We start from the raw sequence: 20,857 nt of genomic DNA, 5'->3' as shown, positions 1-20,857 counted from the left end.
GAGAGTCCATCAAAAACAACATCTTTAAGGTTGTTGTTGATGATACTTGTGGGAGTTGTTGATGATGAGATCATTCACACTAGAGAATGACATCAAAAAGAAGAAAAAAGGAAAACAAACTTTTCAATATCTTTAACCACGATTATGAATTTGTAGTTTTATAACTATTAGACCAAACCTCTAAAAATCATCTTATTTTGAAAAAAATAATAATCAAAAGAAGCAATTTAAGTTTAAACAACAAATATTAAAAAAAAGACACTTTTAAGCCACAATTAGTGTTTGACCAAACATCTCCCTTTTGAGTATACTTTTCTCAAAAGTGGTTTTCAAAAAAGCATTTGTAAAAAAAAAAAAGTTACTTTCTTTAGCTTCTAAAAAATAGTTTATGCAACTCCTCAAAAACACATATTTTCTCTACAAAAAAAAAGACCTGGTCAAACATCTCACTTTGAAAATAAGTTTCGCCAAACAAGCTATATAAGTCATTAATAAGAAAAGCCTTCCGTTCCAACGGTCCAAGGGGTTTCCCAGCTAACATAATAAGCCACGAAAATAACACATTTGAGAAACAGAATAATGTTTTTAATGAGAACAAATGACGGTAAAACAACTAGAAGAGATCACATAGTCTCTTGCCTTTATGCTGAAGAAGTACAGTATAAACTATAGTTTTAAGCATCTAAAATAAAGGCTAAGATACCTAGTCTAAAAAGTCTAAAAAAGCCAAACACAACAAAGATTCAGAATGTACATCATGGCTAACACTGAATTATCAAAATGAAAAACTTCAAAACCCCCTACCCCTTGATTGATCCCTTCTCCAATCAACTTGATATTGCCCCCTTGGTGACATAATTTGTGGCCTGTTTGGTATACCATTATTAATTGGTGGTTGCATAGGCAAACCCATAGGTGTTGCCAATGGTCTCTGATGAGCCAAGTGCTGCGGGGGCTGCAGAGGCTGCGGAAAACTATGGCCTAAAGGGTATGGAGGACGCTGAAGGGGTGGAGGGGCTTGTGGCCGCCACTCAGGGATGTCATCATCATCGTCATTCCACGATGAAGTTCCAGGACCAACATTTGTAGCACCAGTTTGGCCATACTTTAGTATAAGTTCTCTCATTTGGTCTACAGGGCGGGAAGGGGGTGTTTGGTTATATGGGTTCATTCTTGACCCATGGTACATGTTTTGAGATGGATGCCTAGGCCTAGAAGCATTTATGTTGCCAGAAAAATTAAACTCAGGCAAATCATCATCGTCACGACCAGCTTTGGGACCAAACCCAGGTGGGATATCATCGTCATCATCCATTGCAGGATCATTTTTCGCAGACATGGACATGGGTGCTTTAGGCATTGAATTTACATTAACGTTTCCAGCTTTTTCATGCTGTCCTCTAGGAATCGCCTGTTGTTTTTTCAAACTGTGTTTATGGTGTGAAGACGAGTTAGGTGATATTGTTGAACTTATATGAAGTTTTCTCCATACAACTACGCCAATTAGACCATTTTCTGTAGAATCATATAGCTCTTTAGGGTCTTTGGAAAGGTGTTTGCTTATCATATCGAGTATGTGTGGTGGACACAGATATAGTTCCACTCCTGGAGCAGGTTCCGCGAACCCCAACCTCTCATCTGAAGCGTATGAATGCACTGCCTAGTAAAGATTATCGAAAGACCCAGTAAGCAAATCATACACTTGATTAATTTTACTGAACAAGAATTGCTAAGAAAGGAAATTAAACTCAGATTGGTACCTCAGATAGGTCTGCCCGTTCCCTCTCAGATGACTTGTCCTTCAAAACAAATTGAACAACCTGCATATGTAAATATGATTAGCACAACGTTTTGAAGATTTTTTGCAATTTATGTAAAGCATAATCTAAAATTTTTTCCAATTTATGTGAACTTGACCATTCACAAGTAGAATCATTGCATCATTTACATCAAAAGATATTCATCCACTTTGGTTTAAGATTGATGGCTAAGCCAAACGAGTCGAAAAGTTGTATCTTGGCGCAGACTAAATACTTATTACAAATAAGCTAAATACTGCGTAAAGTTGAGTGATACATTGATTTTATCTTAAAACAATAGAAAGTTTGATATCTCTGGGCATTGAAAAAGCCTAAATTTGAGGGAGTTAGAGAAAATCTGTAGAGCCTTCCATGACACAGGTAATTATTCAACTCATGACATTTCCATCCACAGCTCGACCCAAAAGGCAAATCATCCAGTAAAAAGTTAAAAGAGTAGAAAGGACATATGGTCCCAAGCCATTCCAGCAACCATATATTGCATATCACTATATTCCCAATAGCTGGAATATACATTCTTGGTTCGATAATGGAAGTCATCAAAAAATAATAAAAACCTACACACTATCTGCAATAATCTGCAACCTGAAGTATGGCAGAAAAGACCAACTACAACAAAGGAAGGAGAACCATAAGATACCATGACTGCACGACTTCGTGACATAGGAAGCTCTTGAAGAAATTTCTCAAATGCATCAAGTCGAACTCTACCCTTGATCTCAAGAGAGCTTGGCCACTCGTTAGTTGGTGTCTTTTCACCACTGAAACAGAAGACAATAGAAGAAGAAATGCCAGTCTTGTTAGCACCACTTGTAAAGTTATAACCAACAAGTGCAATTTAAATGTTCTAGAAGGGAATCCACACAGAACAATAAAGGAAATTGACTCCAGAAATAGAGAATCCACTCAGGAAATTTAAAGCAAAGCACTACACACAGAAAATAAAGGAAAACTAATCCAAAGCATACAGCATGCAATTGCAGTCCCAATCCATTCGTCTAGCAGAGAGAATTTTCAAGAGCTATCAATTATCAAGAAGAGTGAGAAAAATATCATGGTACTAAAACTCAGAGAAAAATAGAATGAAAGAAACGACCTGTAGAGACTCGAGTGCGACTACAGTGCACTAAAATATACAAGAGCAACATTAATATATAGTAATTACTCAAAGAAAAGATCTGGTAAGCGATTTTAGGGAACAGGCATACCTTCTAAACGAACCAAAGACTGTAACCAAGGATGAAATAGTAAGCTGCAGTTCCCCCTCCCAGATACATGGAACTCTAGAAACACTACCATGTGGTCCTGTCATCTTGATAGGGCTCAAATCACCAGAACTAGTTACTTTCTTTACTACAGGGCTTCCTGCAGATACCAGAGACTCCTTTTGCTCTACATGATTCTTGACCCCTTCAAGAGATTTGTCTTCAGAAGCAACAACAGGGTATTTTGCGGCTAGACCAGAACCCACAGCATTGTTAGGGTCCTCGGAACTTTCTTTGTCTGGAAGAGGTGCAGAATGATTGTTTTCAACAGGCAGGTTTTCGAAAGGAGGTTCAGAATCAAGTGATTCCATGAATTCAACTAAGGAAACAATAGGAGGAAGAAATTCAGCATCCTTGAATTCTTCTACAACCATCCCCTGCATCAAATCAGCCCCATCAGCTGGAATTACCAAGCTATCTTTCACATCTTGCTTTTCTGAGTTATTACGTTGGCTGGTAAGATTTTCTTTACTTCCTAACTCATCCTTACCAGAAGGGCCAGAAATTCTCCCCCTATCTTTCTTCGGCATAAACTGTGTGACATTTGAACCTGCAGATATCTCAGATGCAATATTATTATCATCACGCTCAAAATCAACCTGATATTCACCCTTGTGAGTTTTCTTAACCAAACGTCTCATGTCAATTGCATTATCAGGTAAAACAACCATTTGAGCAAGTTCCTCGGCTTTCGCCACCCGCCACTCAGATAGCTCCTTTGAAGCAAGTTCTTCAGCAGTCATTGAACATAACTTATCCGGAGGTATCTCACCTGACATCACTCTCTCTCTCAGTTCAGGATTACTGCGATCTTTTAGGTTGAAGAGAAGAGACCTGCCCCTCTCTTTATATTTTTTGTTCACACCTCCAAACAATTTAAAAAGTTCCGCCTCAATGTGCAAAGCTAAATCTTCGGGAGATGATTTTGTATGCTCGCCTTTATCTTCAACCACATCCTCATCAAACAAATTGGCCTTTTCAGCATCCTGGAGGAAATCAGTTTCTCTTAACTGCATATCTAGATCCATCGCCCAAGTGAGACCATTCCCTTGCAAGAGTTCATCTTTGACAAAGAAATTGTCACTGAAGGGAACATCATCCACATGCAACTCAAGTTCAGTAGAGATGGCATTACCCATGCTCACGTCATCATGAAGCCCAAGAGATAAACTATGACCATCATTATTTCTATCAACAGGAAAAGGGCCAGTTGAAGGAAGTACATCGCCAGAGTTTTGAGGTACATGTGAGACAGAGGTTTGAGGTAGACCTTCATTGGCAGTAGTCGGAGTGACATCCAGTTGTGAAGGCTGAGAACCCACTGCTTCACTCAGATCCTTGGCAGCTGGATTCTGGCACGCCATAGCCAGAGCTGAAGCAAGTGATTCTCTCATTTTGGACCTAATGGCATCAGAGGACTCAGACTGTGCCTTGGAGGTCGGCTCAACTTGAATTGTTCGTCCTTTTGGAGTCTGCGACCGCTGGGAGGCAGTTCTATTGGATATGGATTCATTTCGGGTCAATTTCTTGCTTGACGCAGGAAGACTAGTTGAACCTCCGGAAGTTAACTTTGACTGTTGCTGTCCAGGTTTCTTAATAGCAGAAGATTGCTGCACAAAACCTGGAGACGCAGACAAAAAAGTTCCCTGTGCAGTCCGCTTATTTGGTATTGATGACACCTGAGGTGTAGAACCATGCGGCATTGATGACATCTCGGCCTTCCGCTTGGTGAGTACTGATGATTTTTGCACACCTGGACTATTTGGCACATATCTATCTCCTCCGGTCTGCTGATGTGACAACATGAAGTGCTGAGGGTTCATTCTGGGTCCCATTGGCCCCAACTGATTCACAGGAACTGAAGTATCAAATCTGTTGGCTGTAGGCTCATTTGACCAAACAAGCTGCTGTGATGCAGAAATATTTGGCACGTGTCCAACGATACTTGTCTGCATATGTGCTATAGAGTCGGGATTATTGGAAACATGATCCATTTGAATGAGCTGACCATCAGGTGGTCCTGAAAATTGCTGAGAAACAAGATCGCTGGACATGACAAAATAACACAAGAGTGCATACAAGGTCAAAATGGTGGACAGAGGGCCCTGCACTTTAAAATAAAGACACCATGTTATTTACACCATCTTCTTCCTCCAGATCTGATTTATTCAATAGAACAAGAAGATCTATGCACACAGAGAAGCAGCAAGGAAAATAATGAATCCCTTTTTGAAAGGAAAGGAAGCCCCACATATCAAAACCATGAAAAAAGAAAAACATGGAGGAAAACCCCTCAAAAGAGGAAATAGAAATCTGATTCGCATATTCAGAAAGGATTGACACACCAACAACCACAGCTTCAAAATTAGACAAACACCATAACACTAATATACACAGCTTGGCACACATGAAATATAAGCAATTAAGCTAAGTGTGTGTGCCTCTCAGACAAAAAAGAATGACATTCGCACCAGGCGCACTGCGCAATATTAGATCAATTATGTCAAAATATATGTACTAGATATGTATATACTGCTACTTGTGTCATCCATACGAGGTGCCAAACCCTTGGTGTCCACAAATTGAAGTAAACTACTACATATATACAAAAACCATTTTTCCCCTAGTAAACTAGTATTCATATTTGAGAAGACGGCAGCACCCCATGACTTCTAAGAACTAGAGCATTTAGCATGCCCAGGGGTTTCACTAAATCCTATGCTAAAATACATCACAAGCATATCCAATGTTAGCCAAACATTCTCAAAGGACACAACAGTGAGTTCCAGACAAAGTAAAGTCCATAAGTTAAAAGAGCATCGGGTTGGAAAGGAGAAGATACGAATCTCAAATTAATTCTTGTAGAAAGACAAGATAATTCATTTTGCAGAAAGAAAAGATGTAAAAAAATCAGTAGCAGCAATTTTACAACCCTAAATTGGTAAACTGCGGCAGTAATTATACAACTTTAAGTGGTAAAGCCCCACCTAAACAGGAAAAATGTTCAAGGTTCTAGAATTTGAAAGGCTTAATGTTCTATAACAGAAACCTAGCATACCAATGAATTATTCACATTCCACTATGACAGATCCATCTGAGAGTTACACACACATTTCTCTACTTATTTTATTATTTAACAATTGAATGTTCTTAAAAATCAAAAGTTATTTAAATAAGGAATTCATGCAGCAGTTTGCAAGGACTGCTGTCAATCTAAACATCCAAAATGAGCAAAGATGGCTGATAATCCCCATAAGTTGGAGACAGACATACCAAAGAATACATCTAAAGTAAAATCATTCCAATAAAAACCCAACTTTCCACACAACTAATAAAGAACTCCAAAAGACAAGTCATAAGCTTTCAAGACAAACACATCTAGTCCCAGAAACAAGACCTTTGCATATACCCAATAGAAACCCAACTTTCCACACAACTAATATAGAACTCCTAAAGACAAGTCATAAGCTTTCAAGACAAACACATCCAGTTCCAGAAACAAGACCTTTGCATAACCAACCCATAATCCTCAAAACATCTCTAACCAAAACCCTAGTTCCTAATCTTTCAAGGATATCCAAGATGCTATAGCTACCACAATTCAGAAACAGCACTTGCAGGACAAAAAAAACTTACATAGATAAAACATATCAAGGGTCAGATAAATCAGTAACAGCACTTGCAGGGGCAAAGAGAAACATACAAATAGACAAAAGGGTACAAATCTTTTAACTATATGAGCAGAACTAAAATCGAATCTGATAAACAGAACTACCAAAACTTCAAAACCCCCAATTCCCCCCTCCCCACCCAAAAAAAAAATGTCAAATTAAACCTCCACAATCAGAAGTTCACCTTGACCTACCAAACCCAGATGAGAAAATCAAAAATCAAGAAACCCAACGTGTCATCCCAATCCAAATCCTTAAAGGGTATCGAAAAAACACAATCTTGAACAGAAAAAAAATTAAAAAAATCACAAGATGGGTGAAACGATAGTTACCTCAAATCAGCAAGAGATTGGAGTAAAGCAGCTAGAAACACCAAAAACTGAGCTGCCCACATACATTTTGGATAGAGACGAGAGAATTGGGAGCTGAGCTGAGGCTAAGCTTTATCTTCATTTTATTGGGAAAATTAAAAAAAAGCCCTAGAAAATCCAATTTAAATAGCGGCGACACCGATTCACAAGAGCCTTTTAACCTTATTATGGGCCCTTAACCTTTATATTTCACAAATAGCCTTAAATTCTTATCCTCCATCTATGAGATAAAAGGCCTAAATAGGTTGAGATTTAACTTTCGTTCGGATATGATTTGAAATTAGATTGATATGAAATTAAAGTTTTGTTTCTACTCGCAATATAGATTCTTTATGTTAAATTTTTTTCATAAATATGAAAATTTCATATATTGTAAAACTATCAGAATTTCTCTAATTCTTATACAATTTTGAGCAAATAATAATTTGTATAAAATATATCAAAATATTATAAGGAGTCGCATTGATAAATCAAAAATTCTAAACAAATATATGAGATTAAAAACTTTCAAAAACATATAATAAAGATTCACTAACAATAATAGTAGAAACTATTTAAATTTTTGTTAATCAAATAGTGATTTATTATATTAAATTTATATATTTTCTCTACTATTAAACTACTTTTAATTGTATATCTATTATGTTAAAAATAATTAAATTATGCACATTCAAATGTTAAAAAATGAATAATCTTAATCATCTATTGTTCAAACCTAAAAGCAATATCTTAAACATTTAAATTCTTATATACGTATACATATCTTAATCTTCATCCAAGTGAGTCTAATAAGGAGAGCAATAGAAATAATACTTACGATTTGACACAAAGTTGTGTGCCACGCCAGAAGGACTAGGAGTCGCACACAACTTGGGGTGATGGTCTCCATCGCACCTTGGTGAAGCAGAATTTTGAAAAATGTTGAGCGTTGATGTTGCGATTCACAAGAATGAACACTTTTGATGGATATGTAAATAATCATTCTTGGATATAGGAAATGATCAAAAATTCATTTGCTCTAGAAACTTTCAAAAAGATTCCTAAAATAGAGTATTAAATAACCATCAAAGTGAGTTACTCCTAAGCATTTATGGATGTAATTCACGCATATTAAATGCTCTCTATAACACCAAATCATTAATAAAATTTAGATTTCATAAAAAAAAAAATCAAGAACATATAGAGGCCATAAGAGTTAGCATTTCTTCAATAGGGTAAAAAACTCTTGACCTCCTGTTCTATTCAGCGGCGGAAAAAATACTATGAATGTGTTCTATTGCTAAAAGCACTAAGTATTTCTTGAAGCGAACAAAACCAAAAATATTTGAACTTTGTCACTGTTTGGGCGAATGTAATAACCTAATAATTTGGGCCTTGGCCCATTAAACTACTTAAGTCCTAAAACATGATTCAACTCTCATTAATAATTTTTTTTTTTTTAAAAAGGTAAAAGGTGTTAAAAATAAACAAAAAAACAATATTGTTAGTTTCAACAAGTGGCAAGTAGGTAGGGCTGGTAGCGAAACCGATAACGAAACTACCAGACCAGCACCAATCAAAATCGGGCTGGAATCGGTGTCCACCAGGCGAAAAAAGGCCAGAATCGGGACTGGACCGGTATCGGTAGTTCCATAATTTATATGTTGTACCGTCTCGGATCGGTACAACATCGGGACCGGACCGGATCGGTAAACCGAGATAACGACTCTTTTCTTAAAAAAAAATAATTCATAAAATTAAAATATTAGGAAATATTTCTTTTAAAAGTCTAATTTAAAAGAAATAAATTACGAAATATTGCTTTTTAAAATTCAATTTTTAAACTTTACATCATAAAGTTTGAAACTCTAAAAGTTTAAATTTCAATCTTTAAAAGTTTAAAAGTTTAAATTTCAAACTTTAATTTTTAATTTTTTTTAAATTTCAAATTATAACTTAAGTTTCAACTTTGTCATTTGAAAATTGAAAATATAATTTAAAAAAAGACGTATTAAAATTGAAGACAATAATATAAAAAAAATTAAGGCGACTAGCCTATAGTTTTATTAATAAAAATTAAATAGTACAATTTGAGTTATAAAATATTAGTAGAGGACCTAATCTACACAGCCATCTTCTAGGAAGGGTTCTGTTTGAATTAGACCTCGAATTATCATACTAATAGTTAATGGTACCAAGCCAGTTCTGTCCTAAATCATTTGACATTTCTCTAGTAACATGATCTGGAATTGGTTGATCGGCTAGTTCCTCCAATGCATCAATGCGTTATCACTAAAATCTTGCAACATTTTATCAATATCATTTTCAAATTGGGTAGGTAAAACTGGACACCCATAACTCCTTCTCTGCGATTAACCTAATCTCTAAATAATATTGATATCTCCAAGTTGTTTGCTGCTAATGAATATCTATGCTCTCCAATTTGAAATCTTGCTGCACTAAAAGCGCATTCCGAAGTTATTGAAGATGCTTGAATATCTAACACATCCCGAGCTACCAGTTGAAGTTTTGGAAATCTTTTGTCGCGATTGCTCCACCAATCCAGAAGATCAGGTAAACTTTGTGAATCCTTAACAGTTTCCGTACACTGATTAATGTATGCATCAAAATTATTTTTATTCTCATGAGAAAGTTCAAGATAACTTTCTAGCATATCATCACTATTATCATCATTATATCTACACCTAATAGTTTCAGGTTCTTCATTACGTACTACATTTTTTCTATGAGAATTATACAAGTCATATAATTTTCTTGCTTCAATTTTTATACTATCTTTAACTGTTGTCAAGTTAGGTGTTTTAAAATTCTGAGTATCTCAATTTAAATATATTTTTTCAACCCTTCATGATGCACCTACATCTTTTTAAGTAGGAATAGGAAAAAAAATATTTTAAATTTTTTTCAATCTTCTTCTTAATAGAATCTTCAAATCTTGGTTTCTTTTTGAATTTATAAAATTTACTAGAAATAACACAAATATTTGGTAAAACAGAGCAAATAGTTGGATAATAAAGTCCAAAAATTTATTTTGTAGCTAAATAAAAAACTTTTAAAAATTATATAAGTTCTTTTACGTCATTCCAATCATTTTTATTAAGTCTATAGTCCATATTTGAATTATGAGCATTCCAAACCATTTGTAAAGGTTTTCTATATTCATAAGCGACTTGAAACATTTCAAATAAAGATTTCCACCTAGTACACATCGATTTTGAAATTTTTCTAGGGAGAGGATTAAATTCACAATAATGATTTTTCAAATTCTCTACGTCTAGACTTTACTTGACATTTAAAAATAAAATGACATGTAGTTTCACATTTTATGCAACCGTTATTATACATTGTTATACCATCTCTAACAATCAAATTATATGTGTGCAGCACACCTAATATGAAAATCATCAATATAAACATGACAAAGAGTCGGTTTTAGTATTTCAACAACATATGTATTAATAGAAGCATTATCTAAGGTGACACTAATTACTTTATCACAAATTTCATAGTTTTGTAAAACATCTACAATAGTTTGAACTATGTAACTATCGGTTTTATGCATTTCACAATATTTATAACCATCTTTTTTGCATAATCCAATTTGCATCGATCCAATGGGCAATAACAGTATTGACACTACGACCCACATCAGAAGTAATAGTCAATTTACAAGTATTATAATAAAATAAACAACGAATATATTGAAAATGTTGAGCTTGATAATCAAAAATAGCCTTTTTAATTGTGTTTCTTGTAAAATCTTTAAAACGTGGATTATACACAATTTGAATATAATGAATAATATCTAGATTTTCATCAAAATTAAAAGGCAAACCAATAACAACAATCATATTAGTAATTCTTCAAGATCTTTTTCTCTATTATATGAGCGTTGTGTACTAGGACAGAAACACTAGAAGGGTTTAATTGTATTGGACCATATTACAGCCCTCTACTCCTACAAATGTATTAGGAACGGTGGTACCATTCTTTTTAGCTTCGGCTTCAGCTTTAGCATGCAAAAATTCATTTTTACAACATTCCATTAAATGATTACTCAAATGTCCTGTCCTACCCTCTTTTCCACAATTTTATGATTCATTCTATGTTTATATTTATTACAAATAACTTGTGTTTTATCTTCACTCTGAGTCATAAATTGCCACATAACTAATTTTTTAGCACGTTCTATCGTGGGCCTAGCCTGACTAGGATGTACGGGGGAATGGGAGCAGGACAACGAATGGAAGCGGGAGCGGGAGCAGGATTGGGAATGGGACTAGTAGTCGTAACTGGCTCTATTTCAACATCATCGTTGTGAACACCTAATTTTTGAAGTGTTTAATTTACTCCTACAATATATAGTAAGGTCTTTTCTTATATTTTGTTTTTTATATTTTGGTCTTTGTTTTTTTTTTTTGGCCCAAATGACCCAATTTCGATTGAATTGGGCTGATTTAGACCTAATTCTGATAGCTCAATCCATTTTAGACCTGGTCCAATAGCAATGGTCAAGATTGAATCTCAATCATTCAAAACATTTCGATCCAAGAGATCTTATGGGACCCTACCAAAAAATAGAAAAACTCCAAAAATTAGAATTTTGGCTTTATTTTGATTTTATTTTCTTCTCCCCTTGCTTCTACCTACCACCATCACCGCCGGCCGACCACCGCCACTGTCGGCGGCGGCCACCACCCTTTGGCTGGAAAAATCTTTAAAATTTTACCATTTCTTTCTTTGACCCTCCTCTACATAAATCTGCAAACCATTCATCCTTATCCATAGCCAAACTCCGTAGATCTAAGAAAAATCAAACACAAATCTTTATTTTTTCTTTAGATTTATGAAGTTTCGGTCATCTCCATTCTATACCATTTACATAAATGTGTAGAGCTCTTGAAGACCTATCTTTTGATATAAATTTTATGTCAAAATTCTGTCAAAAAAATTTCGGTGAAGTTTTTCGGCGATCCCCATTCATCCGAAAATTTATGTCAATCTTTTCCCCCTCTCCTCCTCTATCCAAATCCGTCACCATCACATTCTTTTTTTAACCATATAAGTCATTTTGGTGCCAAATTTTGTATTATTTTGTTAGTGTTCTTTTAAGTTTTATCATGTTAAAGTTTTTGCTTGAATTTTATTTTTTATTTTTATTTTCTGCCTTATTTGTTGTGTTTGATCTTTAAGATAGGTTAGAAATTTAGATTTTGTGTTAGTGGGCTGGTTCTCCTTTTGAATTTTGGGTCTTGGTCAGATTGGTCTACATTTTGGGCCAATTTTAAGTTTTCAGATGGTTCATTTATCTATTATTCAATTAATGAATAAAAGAAATGGGTCATCTAAAAGGGGCATGCAGTCTTTTTAATTAATCTTATCTTGGAAAAAAAAATTTTATTGGCCATCTTGGGTGGCACATTGGAAAGGCAAAGAGTCCAATGCATGCATTGACTCTTAAGTTTTCAAGAAGAGTAGGTGTTAATATTCACCATCTATTTAAACTCATTCTTCTTTCATTTCAAAAAGAACAAAAAAAAAAGAAGAAGAAAAAATAAGAGATGAGGAAAAATTAGAAGATGAAAAATCATAAGAATAGAGAGTAGAAAGTCTTCTTCTAAAAAAGAAAAAAAATATTTCATCATTGTGTGAGTTCGTGGTTCAACTAATTTGCTTTCACTATTTGCTTGTCATCACCTTTAGGTATTTCTTTTTACATTTCACAATGTAATCTTAAATTAATGTTTCATGTTCTTTTTATATTTTGATTAAGTTGTTTATATTAAGTTTGTTTTGATTTAGTTAAGTCTATTGTGAATTTTATATGATTATGTTTTATTATTATGTACATGTATGTTTATTACTAATGTGGTGTTTAGTTTAATTTTACTTCATCGTAGGATTGTTAAGTAAGCTCATGCTTTGCGAAAGAAAAAAAATAACAATCTCAAAGTTTTCTTTTTTTATCTTTAGTTTCTGGTCATTTTAAAAAAAGAAAAAAAACGGTTGTTTTTGCAAAAACAAAACACAAAATTGGTCATTTTAACAAAAAAATATAAATCTGGTAATTTTTTAAATCTTTTTTTTAAAAAAAAGAATATGTAGAATTTTTTCTCTCTCTTAAATAAATATATGAAATGAGTTATTGAAACAAAAATGCAAAATCGACTACTTTTGGTTAGTAGTTTAACTATTAGATAAAAATAGCAATAATTGCAATTTTCTTTCAAAAGAGAATAATGTGCCCATTTTGTGCAAAACTGAAAATTTCACTAAAATGGTCATTTATGAAATTATATCAATATAAAAAAATTTTAGTATATCAGTACTTATTTTAAAAGGGGTTTAATCATTATTCTATTTAAAAAAATATATACTTTTTTTTCTTTTGTTGTTATTGTCAAGTAGTGATACTTAATATATATATATATATATATATGTTTTTTAGAAAAATGTTAATTAGCAATTTTTTTAAAAAAAATAATAAATCATTTTCATGTCTATATGTTGCAACAAGTTCATTTATTCATTAATTTTTTTCATTATTAAATAAATTTTGAGTCATTAACTATTAGTCTTTTTTTTTTAAAAAAAAAATAAATTTTAAATACCACCATGTGTTCGGCTACGATCCTTGGTGTGTATTTTTTCTAAAAAAGAGGTCTTGTGTGCGGTTACGCTCCTAGGCCAATCATTTTTTTAAAAAAATTAGTAACTAACACGAATTTACATTTTTATCTAAAAAATTATTTTTAGCCAAACATGAGTTAATAAAACGATCGTGCTAGAACCACGAGACTCGGGGGGTGCCTCACACCTTCCCCCAGTCAATAGAATTTCTTACCCTATTTTAGTTTCGTACACTAAAAAAAAAAAGAGTTATTTTCTTTTAAATTAGGTATTACCATGTGACTTGGAACACCTAAAAAATTCAATTTCAATTGGCGACTCTAAAAATAAATTATATTTCTTTTACTTTATTTTTTTAAAAAATCTAACATCCTTAACAATTGTTAAAAAATGAAGTGGTGTGACAGATCAGGCGACTCCGTTGGGGATTTTCTTTAGAATTCGAGTTTTGTACATTGACTATATCTGGTTATTTTGATTATTTGGATAAATTTTGTGTTGGTTGGCTAATTGTGCTCTTTCAATAATTCATTGTTTTGATATTGTGTGATTGTATATAAATTGTCTTCTCTCGCACATCTTCTAAGTCTCTGGAATTTTTGTTATACACAGTGTGCGGATACGCTCCACAGGACTTCTGTCTAGGATGAGCCACTGTGCGGTTACGCTCCTGGTTCAAGATTTGTCACACATGTTAGGAGGGGTTGGACCACCAATTAAGTTGGAATAACTCTGCTACCGGTACGCTAACCCTCCACGGCTCGAGTTGTCCACTCGAGTATAGCCAGTCTAGACACCTTCCATATAAAGTGCTAAACCTAGCAAAACTATGCTTGATAGGTTACGTTTATTTGCATTACGTGCATTTGACCTAGCATATCTAAGATAGGTACCCACTCTAGACCAACATGTTCATTTTATGTGCTACGTGAATATAATTTGTTCAGAAGGCCTTTACATTATTGACCAGCTTTAAAATAGTTTTGTCAGTTTAATTTTTTTTTAAAAAGGGGTTGAAATAAAAAGGGTGGTCTTTCAAGTGTGAGTCATTTTTTATGAACTACGCACATCCGATTCTCACTAAAATGAGATACATAGGCATCCCTTCTCGGGTTCGGTGTTTGTAAAAAGGGGTATTTTGTCTTCTTTTTTTAAAAAAAAAATAATTTTTTTTTTACTTTTCTTTCTTCCCTCGATTAGAGTTTGTCATAAAACTTTAATTAGATTATATTCAAAGGTATAAATGACACCTCCAACCAAAGGACAGGGTTCCAAAAGGCCTAGAAGTGAAGGGATTTCAGAATTCATGATCGTTGACACAATACCTAAGGATCTATGGTGATGGTGGACATACATGTGGAGTTATGAGCAAAGGAGAGTAAAAGAACATTTTAGACATCTAGTGCATCTGATGGAGATTGACCCAAGAAAGGATGTGATCGAGGCACTGATTCCTTTTTAGGATCCAAAAAATAATGTGTTTCGATTTTCTAACTTTGAAATGACACCAACTATGAAAGAAATCACCAGATTCATGGGGAAAGGGTCCAGTGTTCGGGGTGCTGATCTCCGCAATAAAAAACCTATAATTCCAAAGAACGTTGATGCCAAAAAGTTCCTAGACCTTTTCAAGATCAACCAAATAGAGAAGGAGAGTTTGAAAAATGGGTGGGTCTCACTAGACTTTCTATACATGAGGTACGGCCAAAAGGATAGATTTAAAAACTACCAGAACCAACTTAGCAATCAAGGATGTGTAGAAGCTTGGAAAACGAATGGATGTTTTGCCTTCATGGTCGCGTTTTTGGGGATCATTGTTTTCCCCAAACGAGACAAGCATATCGACATTCGGTTGGCTGGGGTGGTGAAAGTGTTGACCACAATGCAAAGTCCTACTATTATTCCTATGATCCTGACAAATATGTTCTGTGCATTGACTAAATGCATAAATGGGGAAATGTACTTTGAAGGCTGCAACATCTTGTTGCAAATATGATTTTTGGAACATCTTTATCACCATGATCGTGTGCCTAGGTTCACTCCAGACTAATGTAATTATGTTTCCTCTCATAAGGAAAGGGAAGCAAAAATCAATTTTCCAAAAGAAATTTTAGTGTATGAAGAGAAACTCTCGGTGATCACGTTTGATGAAATAGTATGAAATTATTACTGGTTCTTAGCTAAAGATGTTTGCATGTCTACTGGTATCTCGTTTCTTGTGTTGATTGGGCTTAGAAGTGTTCAACCCTATGACCCACTTCGGGTTATTCGTCAACTGGCTAGAGTTCAAGAAGTCCCACCAAATGATGATATGAGTAGATTTGTATCTGAAACCCAACCAAGTTTTTCCTTTAATAGCGAAGATATTCTGAAGATTTGGTTCGGGAGTATAATTTTTGAGCTAAGTGAAATGGTTGTGGAGCAAGATAAAGGAAAAAGTGGTGCATGTGTACCTATCGTGGTTTCGTGATCCAGTAACATTTAGTGACACTCCTGAAGGATCCAGCAGAAAAAGAAAAGACTAGCACATCATAAGACAATTGGAAAAAGAGTTGGAGAAGGCCAAAGCCACCATTGCCCGACAAGAAGTTCAAGTCCAAAAATGAAGAAATCACCAGTTGGAGTTACAAAATGGGGAGGGGAAATTGAAGCATACAGAGGGGAAATTAACTTGATTAGAGGAAGAGTTGGAAAGTAGAATTCACTTGCCCCGACAGATAAAAAAGGAGCATAACTTTGATATTTCTCAATTGAAGAGGGACTTAGTGACATTTGAAGAGGCCGTGCACTACTAAAAGGGAGAACTTAAGCGGCAGAAGGAGAAAGAAAGGTCATGTTGGATGCATTTACATGATCAACTTAAAGCACTGTTAGAAGAACATAAAAGGAAAATCAGTCATTGTGTCGATATCGAAGTGGGGCAAAGACAAATGATCATTGAGAGAGCGACACTTCGCCATCAACTTGAAGCATCAGATGGGCGAGAGGCCCTCTTAAGGAACAATCTTGGTGATTATCAGGTTTGGTTGAATAACTGCCATGAAAATATGGGAAGGGTTAGGCGTCAAGTTCATCAACTGGTGGAACAAACCTCCTATGTTATTAAAAATCATCATCGTATGAATGACCCAGAAGTGGCTAAGCAAGCACGAGCGATTGTTCTCCATCTGCCAAAGGTGTTGTTGAATCTGTATGAGACCTTGCGAGGACAACGAAAACCCCAGGAAGATGATAAAGATTGAAGAAGAGTTCAGTTGATTTTGTTTATTTGTTTCATCTTGTTTTGTTTAAGACTCAATGTTTTAGTTTAAAGTTTGGTGTTCAAAGAGATCATGTTGATCATAACTGTGTTTAAACCCCTTGATTTTGTCGTTTTGTTTAAAGTATTTGGAAATGAATGAAAAGGTTTTCATTTGCTTTTCTAAATTAATATTGTTGAGTTGTCTAAAATTCTGAACTACCTAATGATTTGATTCATGCGGTGACATAATACGTAGGCAACCCCCAAAGGGTTCAATCAAAACTTTTTTTTTAAAAAAAAAGAAAGACAATGAACAAAGCTAAGCTGGGATGCGACAAAGGCCTTCTGAATTCATGTTATTAGGTGATTAACAAATGTGTAATGTGTAAAATTGGCTAACCCCTAACAAGTTTGTTCATTTTTCTTTAGTTTTGTAAGCTTTCGGTGGCTGGTTTATGGTAAACTGACAGAACACCCGTACTTTACCAGGTCTAAGGTAAGAGTGTCAATGACAACCAATACTTAAATTGTGGTGAACCCGATGGATACTCCAATCGATTCAACGACAAGAGAGTCAACCACTGTTGAAGAAAATTGGACATTAAGACATGTTATGGCACAGTTGTGGTAAGCCTAGGCCAATGGACAACAACCACCAACATCTATTCCTGGTTTTCTGAGATTACTAGTATCCGATCTTCATCTTCTCAGGTCCCGATATCATATCCTTTCTTCTTTCCAAGATATGGTCCATTTGATAATTGTGGGGTTAAACCATCAACAACACGCGCTCAAGGCATGCCATTCAGGAATAATCCCATGGTCACGACAGTTGCACCGGTCTATACTCTCCCACAATCAACTGTGACGCAGAGAGCAGCTCAAGAGGGACAGTTCACCGCCCATCCAGAGAAGTACTATACTCTTGGGATAACATTTGGGGGCCCTAACTCTGTACAATTAGGCTCCCTTATTGATGTTGAGAGACCCACATAGGGACATATCTATCCGGATAGAGGATAGTCTAGGCCGATTCATAGATAGATCTCTCTCTATATAGATAGGTATCTCCGTAGATATAGATAAAGATAGTGATCCATCTAGATCTTGATTCACTATTTCCATATTTTTCTGATTGATTGCCTTTTTTTTTTACGACAAATTTTCGTTTTCAATCTTAATACAGGAGCTCAAGGCTTAGAGCAAGAGGAAATGTTGAAAAAAATGAAAACCATCAAGCAATATATGAAAAGTATGCAAGGAATAAGAGGGCACAAAAGTGTCGCGTTCAAAGACTTGTGTATGTTCCCAAATGTCCACATGCCACCTGGATTCAAAACCCCTAAGCTTGATAAGTATGGCAGGCACAGTGATCCCATAGCTCACCTCAAGAGATATTACAATCAACTTAGGGGTGTAGGGGGCAAAGAGGAACTGCTCATGGCTTATTTTTGTAAAAGCCTGTCTGGTGTTGCTTCAAAATGGTTTATAGACCAAGAGATCTCCCATTGGCACATCTGGATTATATGGCTCAAGATTTTGTTAGACAATTTGAGTACAGTGTCGACATTATGCCAGATCGCAATACACTCTTTAATATGAGAAAGAATTCAAACGAAAGCTTAAGAGAATATGCTATCAAATGGAGGGAACAAGTAGCCCGAGTCAAAACACCATTAGATGAACAAAAATTGGTTGACATCGTCATAGAGGCTCAAGTCCCGATTACTTCCACCACCAGACAACCGCAATGAGAAGACCGTTTCACACAACAATCAAAATTAGAGAAATGGTCGAAAGTAGTCTCAAAACAGGAAGGATCATGAGCCAGGCAACAATCAAAGCAACCACACAGGCCATTCAGGGTGGTTTAGGCAGTTATGGAAATCGTAACAGGAAAGAGGAAGTTTCTTTACTAGCGTCACGATCAAGGGGTGCTCAAGGGAATTCTAATTGTCCTTAACGACCAGTTTAGGGACAATCTAGATATCCTCAACATTGCTACCCTTATGTCCCTCAATATCCAGTATCTCCATCTCCATACACGATCTTCAATGCTCAGTCATATGTGCATTCTCCCAATCGCCCACATTTTCGAGCCCAAACTCAAGGAAACCTTCGCCCACAATGACCACCCTATCAGGTCCCTTACAACTCTTCTTCTACGCAAAATTATGCTCAAGAGTAGAGACAGAAAAGGAAATTCACTCCATTGGGAGAGTCATACTCCAGCTTGTTTCAAGAGTTAAGGAAGATATGAGTGATTGAGTCTATCCCACCACATCGTCTGAATCCAACTGCTCCAGGTTTCCCGGCCAATGAAAGATGTGAGTATCATTCAGGGACCCGGGACACAACACTGATAATTGTTAGACCTTGAAGGGAGCGATAGAGAAGCTAATCGATCATAGAGTGATCATTGTGACGGATGATCAAAACACTCCCAATGTAACTAATAACCCACTTCCAGCTCAAAACAATTTAGTGGGTATAATCTGCGATGATCAGGAGTACAAACTTCTTAGTAAAATGGGAAAGTTGTTTAGGAAGATCGGAGAGGAAGACATGTCGTTAAAGAGCTCAGAACCAGCCGCACCTTTGAGTGTAGAAGGTGTCAATCTTGTTACCAAAGTTTTTTGTGTCCCTGGGGTTTCGAAGGGGATTGAAGTTCGAGCGGGTATGTCGAAGTTGTATGTATCGAAAGGCTTTTCATTAACACAACAAGACCAAAGTTGCTTGGCAAAGTTGAAAGAACCTATCTTTGTTAAGCCCGTCCAGTAGCTTTCAGTAGCTGATTCAAAGGTTGTTCCTTGGAACTATAACAAAATCGTTGTAGTTGTTGGTCTGTTGTGTCCTAGAGGGGTCAAATAAAGAGTAATACTGCTGGATCGATGTAGATTATGCTGCAATGGGCTTGAATCTCCTTAAACGAGAGCAAGTTTGTACACATTTCTGATAATACACCAACCATAACTTGAAGTTAAACTTTTTTTTTAGGTTGCATAAGAGATTATTGAAACACACGAAAAAGTATGGTGGATTTCTCAAGCTTGTAACACATTTCTGATAATACACCAAATATACAAGGTAAATTAGTCAAGCATCACTCGAATGCATCACCAGAGGATACATGGAGTTGAAAAGAAGAAAGATACATATGTGAGAAAGGGGGGGGGGGGGGGGGGGGGGAACCAAAATAAATAAATAAAGGCTTTACAATGCCTAAACCAAAAGGAGATTTACAAATTTCCCCTCAACCATCATATAGAGAGCATGAACTTTTTTCAGTTAAACAATTTGTTTTGTTATATGCTTTTCACTCAAAACAAAAGACATGTTAATATAATGTGTTTTTGTGAATATATTCAAGGCTCCATTTTTGGAGCAAATGTCATAACAGCATCTGCCACAGTGAGGAAAATCTTGTCTTCACCAATCATATCGGCGAGACCAGATGCATGAAGCTTGTCGATCACCATTGTCCCCGGATTTGCCAGAACAAGCTGTAGACACATTAAAATGTAATGTAAATATACATGAGCCATGTTTATACACAGAAAAAACTTGTATACATTAGCTTACCTCGACATTTCTTTTCTGGAGTGACTTATACAGATCTTCTAATGAGTGAATTCCACTAGTATCGATATCAGTAACAGCTGCACGAAAAGCAAGTTACTCAATTGAAATCTCAGGGAAAATATATTAAGAAAGCCGGAGAATCAATTCCTTACGTGACATCTCAACTATCAAATACTGGATCTTTTGTTGATTAGTTTCTTTCAGTATTTCATCTTCATCAGTTAGCCATCTTAGTATCCTGAAAAACAATGACATGAATTTAGGTCAGGGGTTTTAA

At 35.4% G+C, this 20,857-nt stretch overlaps 1 protein-coding gene and 1 long non-coding RNA gene across 3 annotated transcripts; both read right to left on the bottom strand.

The window, feature by feature from the left end:
- Positions 1-605: 605 nt before the first annotated feature.
- On the bottom strand, positions 606-7,198 carry LOC125878368 (uncharacterized). Of its 2 annotated transcripts, none has more exons than XM_049559609.1 (5): positions 7,089-7,198; positions 3,029-5,190; positions 2,461-2,581; positions 1,761-1,820; positions 606-1,660 (listed from the first exon to the last, which is right to left on the bottom strand). In XM_049559609.1, exons 2-5 carry the CDS (start codon positions 5,137-5,139, stop codon positions 791-793), a joined length of 3,162 nt encoding a protein of 1,053 aa, XP_049415566.1. In that variant the 5' UTR covers positions 5,140-5,190; positions 7,089-7,198; the 3' UTR covers positions 606-790. The 2 variants fall into 2 exon arrangements, with proteins under 2 accessions (XP_049415566.1, XP_049415568.1); XM_049559611.1 differs by having other exon boundaries at positions 3,029-5,195; positions 7,089-7,197.
- Positions 7,199-20,184: 12,986 nt separating this feature from the next.
- On the bottom strand, positions 20,185-20,830 carry LOC125842323 (uncharacterized). The gene is made up of 3 exons (XR_007443907.1): positions 20,733-20,830; positions 20,581-20,657; positions 20,185-20,501 (listed from the first exon to the last, which is right to left on the bottom strand). It is a non-coding gene; the product is annotated as an uncharacterized LOC125842323 (long non-coding RNA).
- Positions 20,831-20,857: the final 27 nt, after the last annotated feature.

Source organism: Solanum stenotomum, chromosome 10 (assembly GCF_019186545.1).
Source record: "Solanum stenotomum isolate F172 chromosome 10, ASM1918654v1, whole genome shotgun sequence".
Taxonomy (NCBI): Eukaryota; Viridiplantae; Streptophyta; class Magnoliopsida; order Solanales; family Solanaceae; genus Solanum; species Solanum stenotomum.
Note: the sequence above shows the minus strand (reverse complement) of the source record. Positions and strands in the feature narration are given on the sequence as shown.

Excerpts from the sequence above, each read along its gene's own strand:
- LOC125878368 (XM_049559609.1), bottom strand. The coding sequence starts at position 5,139 with ATGTCCAGCGATCTTGTTTCTCAGCAATTTTCAGGACCACCTGATGGT. Across the intron at positions 1,821-2,460 it reads CACGAAGTCGTGCAGTCATG|GTTGTTCAATTTGTTTTGAA; the intron begins GTATCTTATGGT and ends TTACATATGCAG. Across the intron at positions 1,661-1,760 it reads AACGGGCAGACCTATCTGAG|GCAGTGCATTCATACGCTTC; the intron begins GTACCAATCTGA and ends AATCTTTACTAG.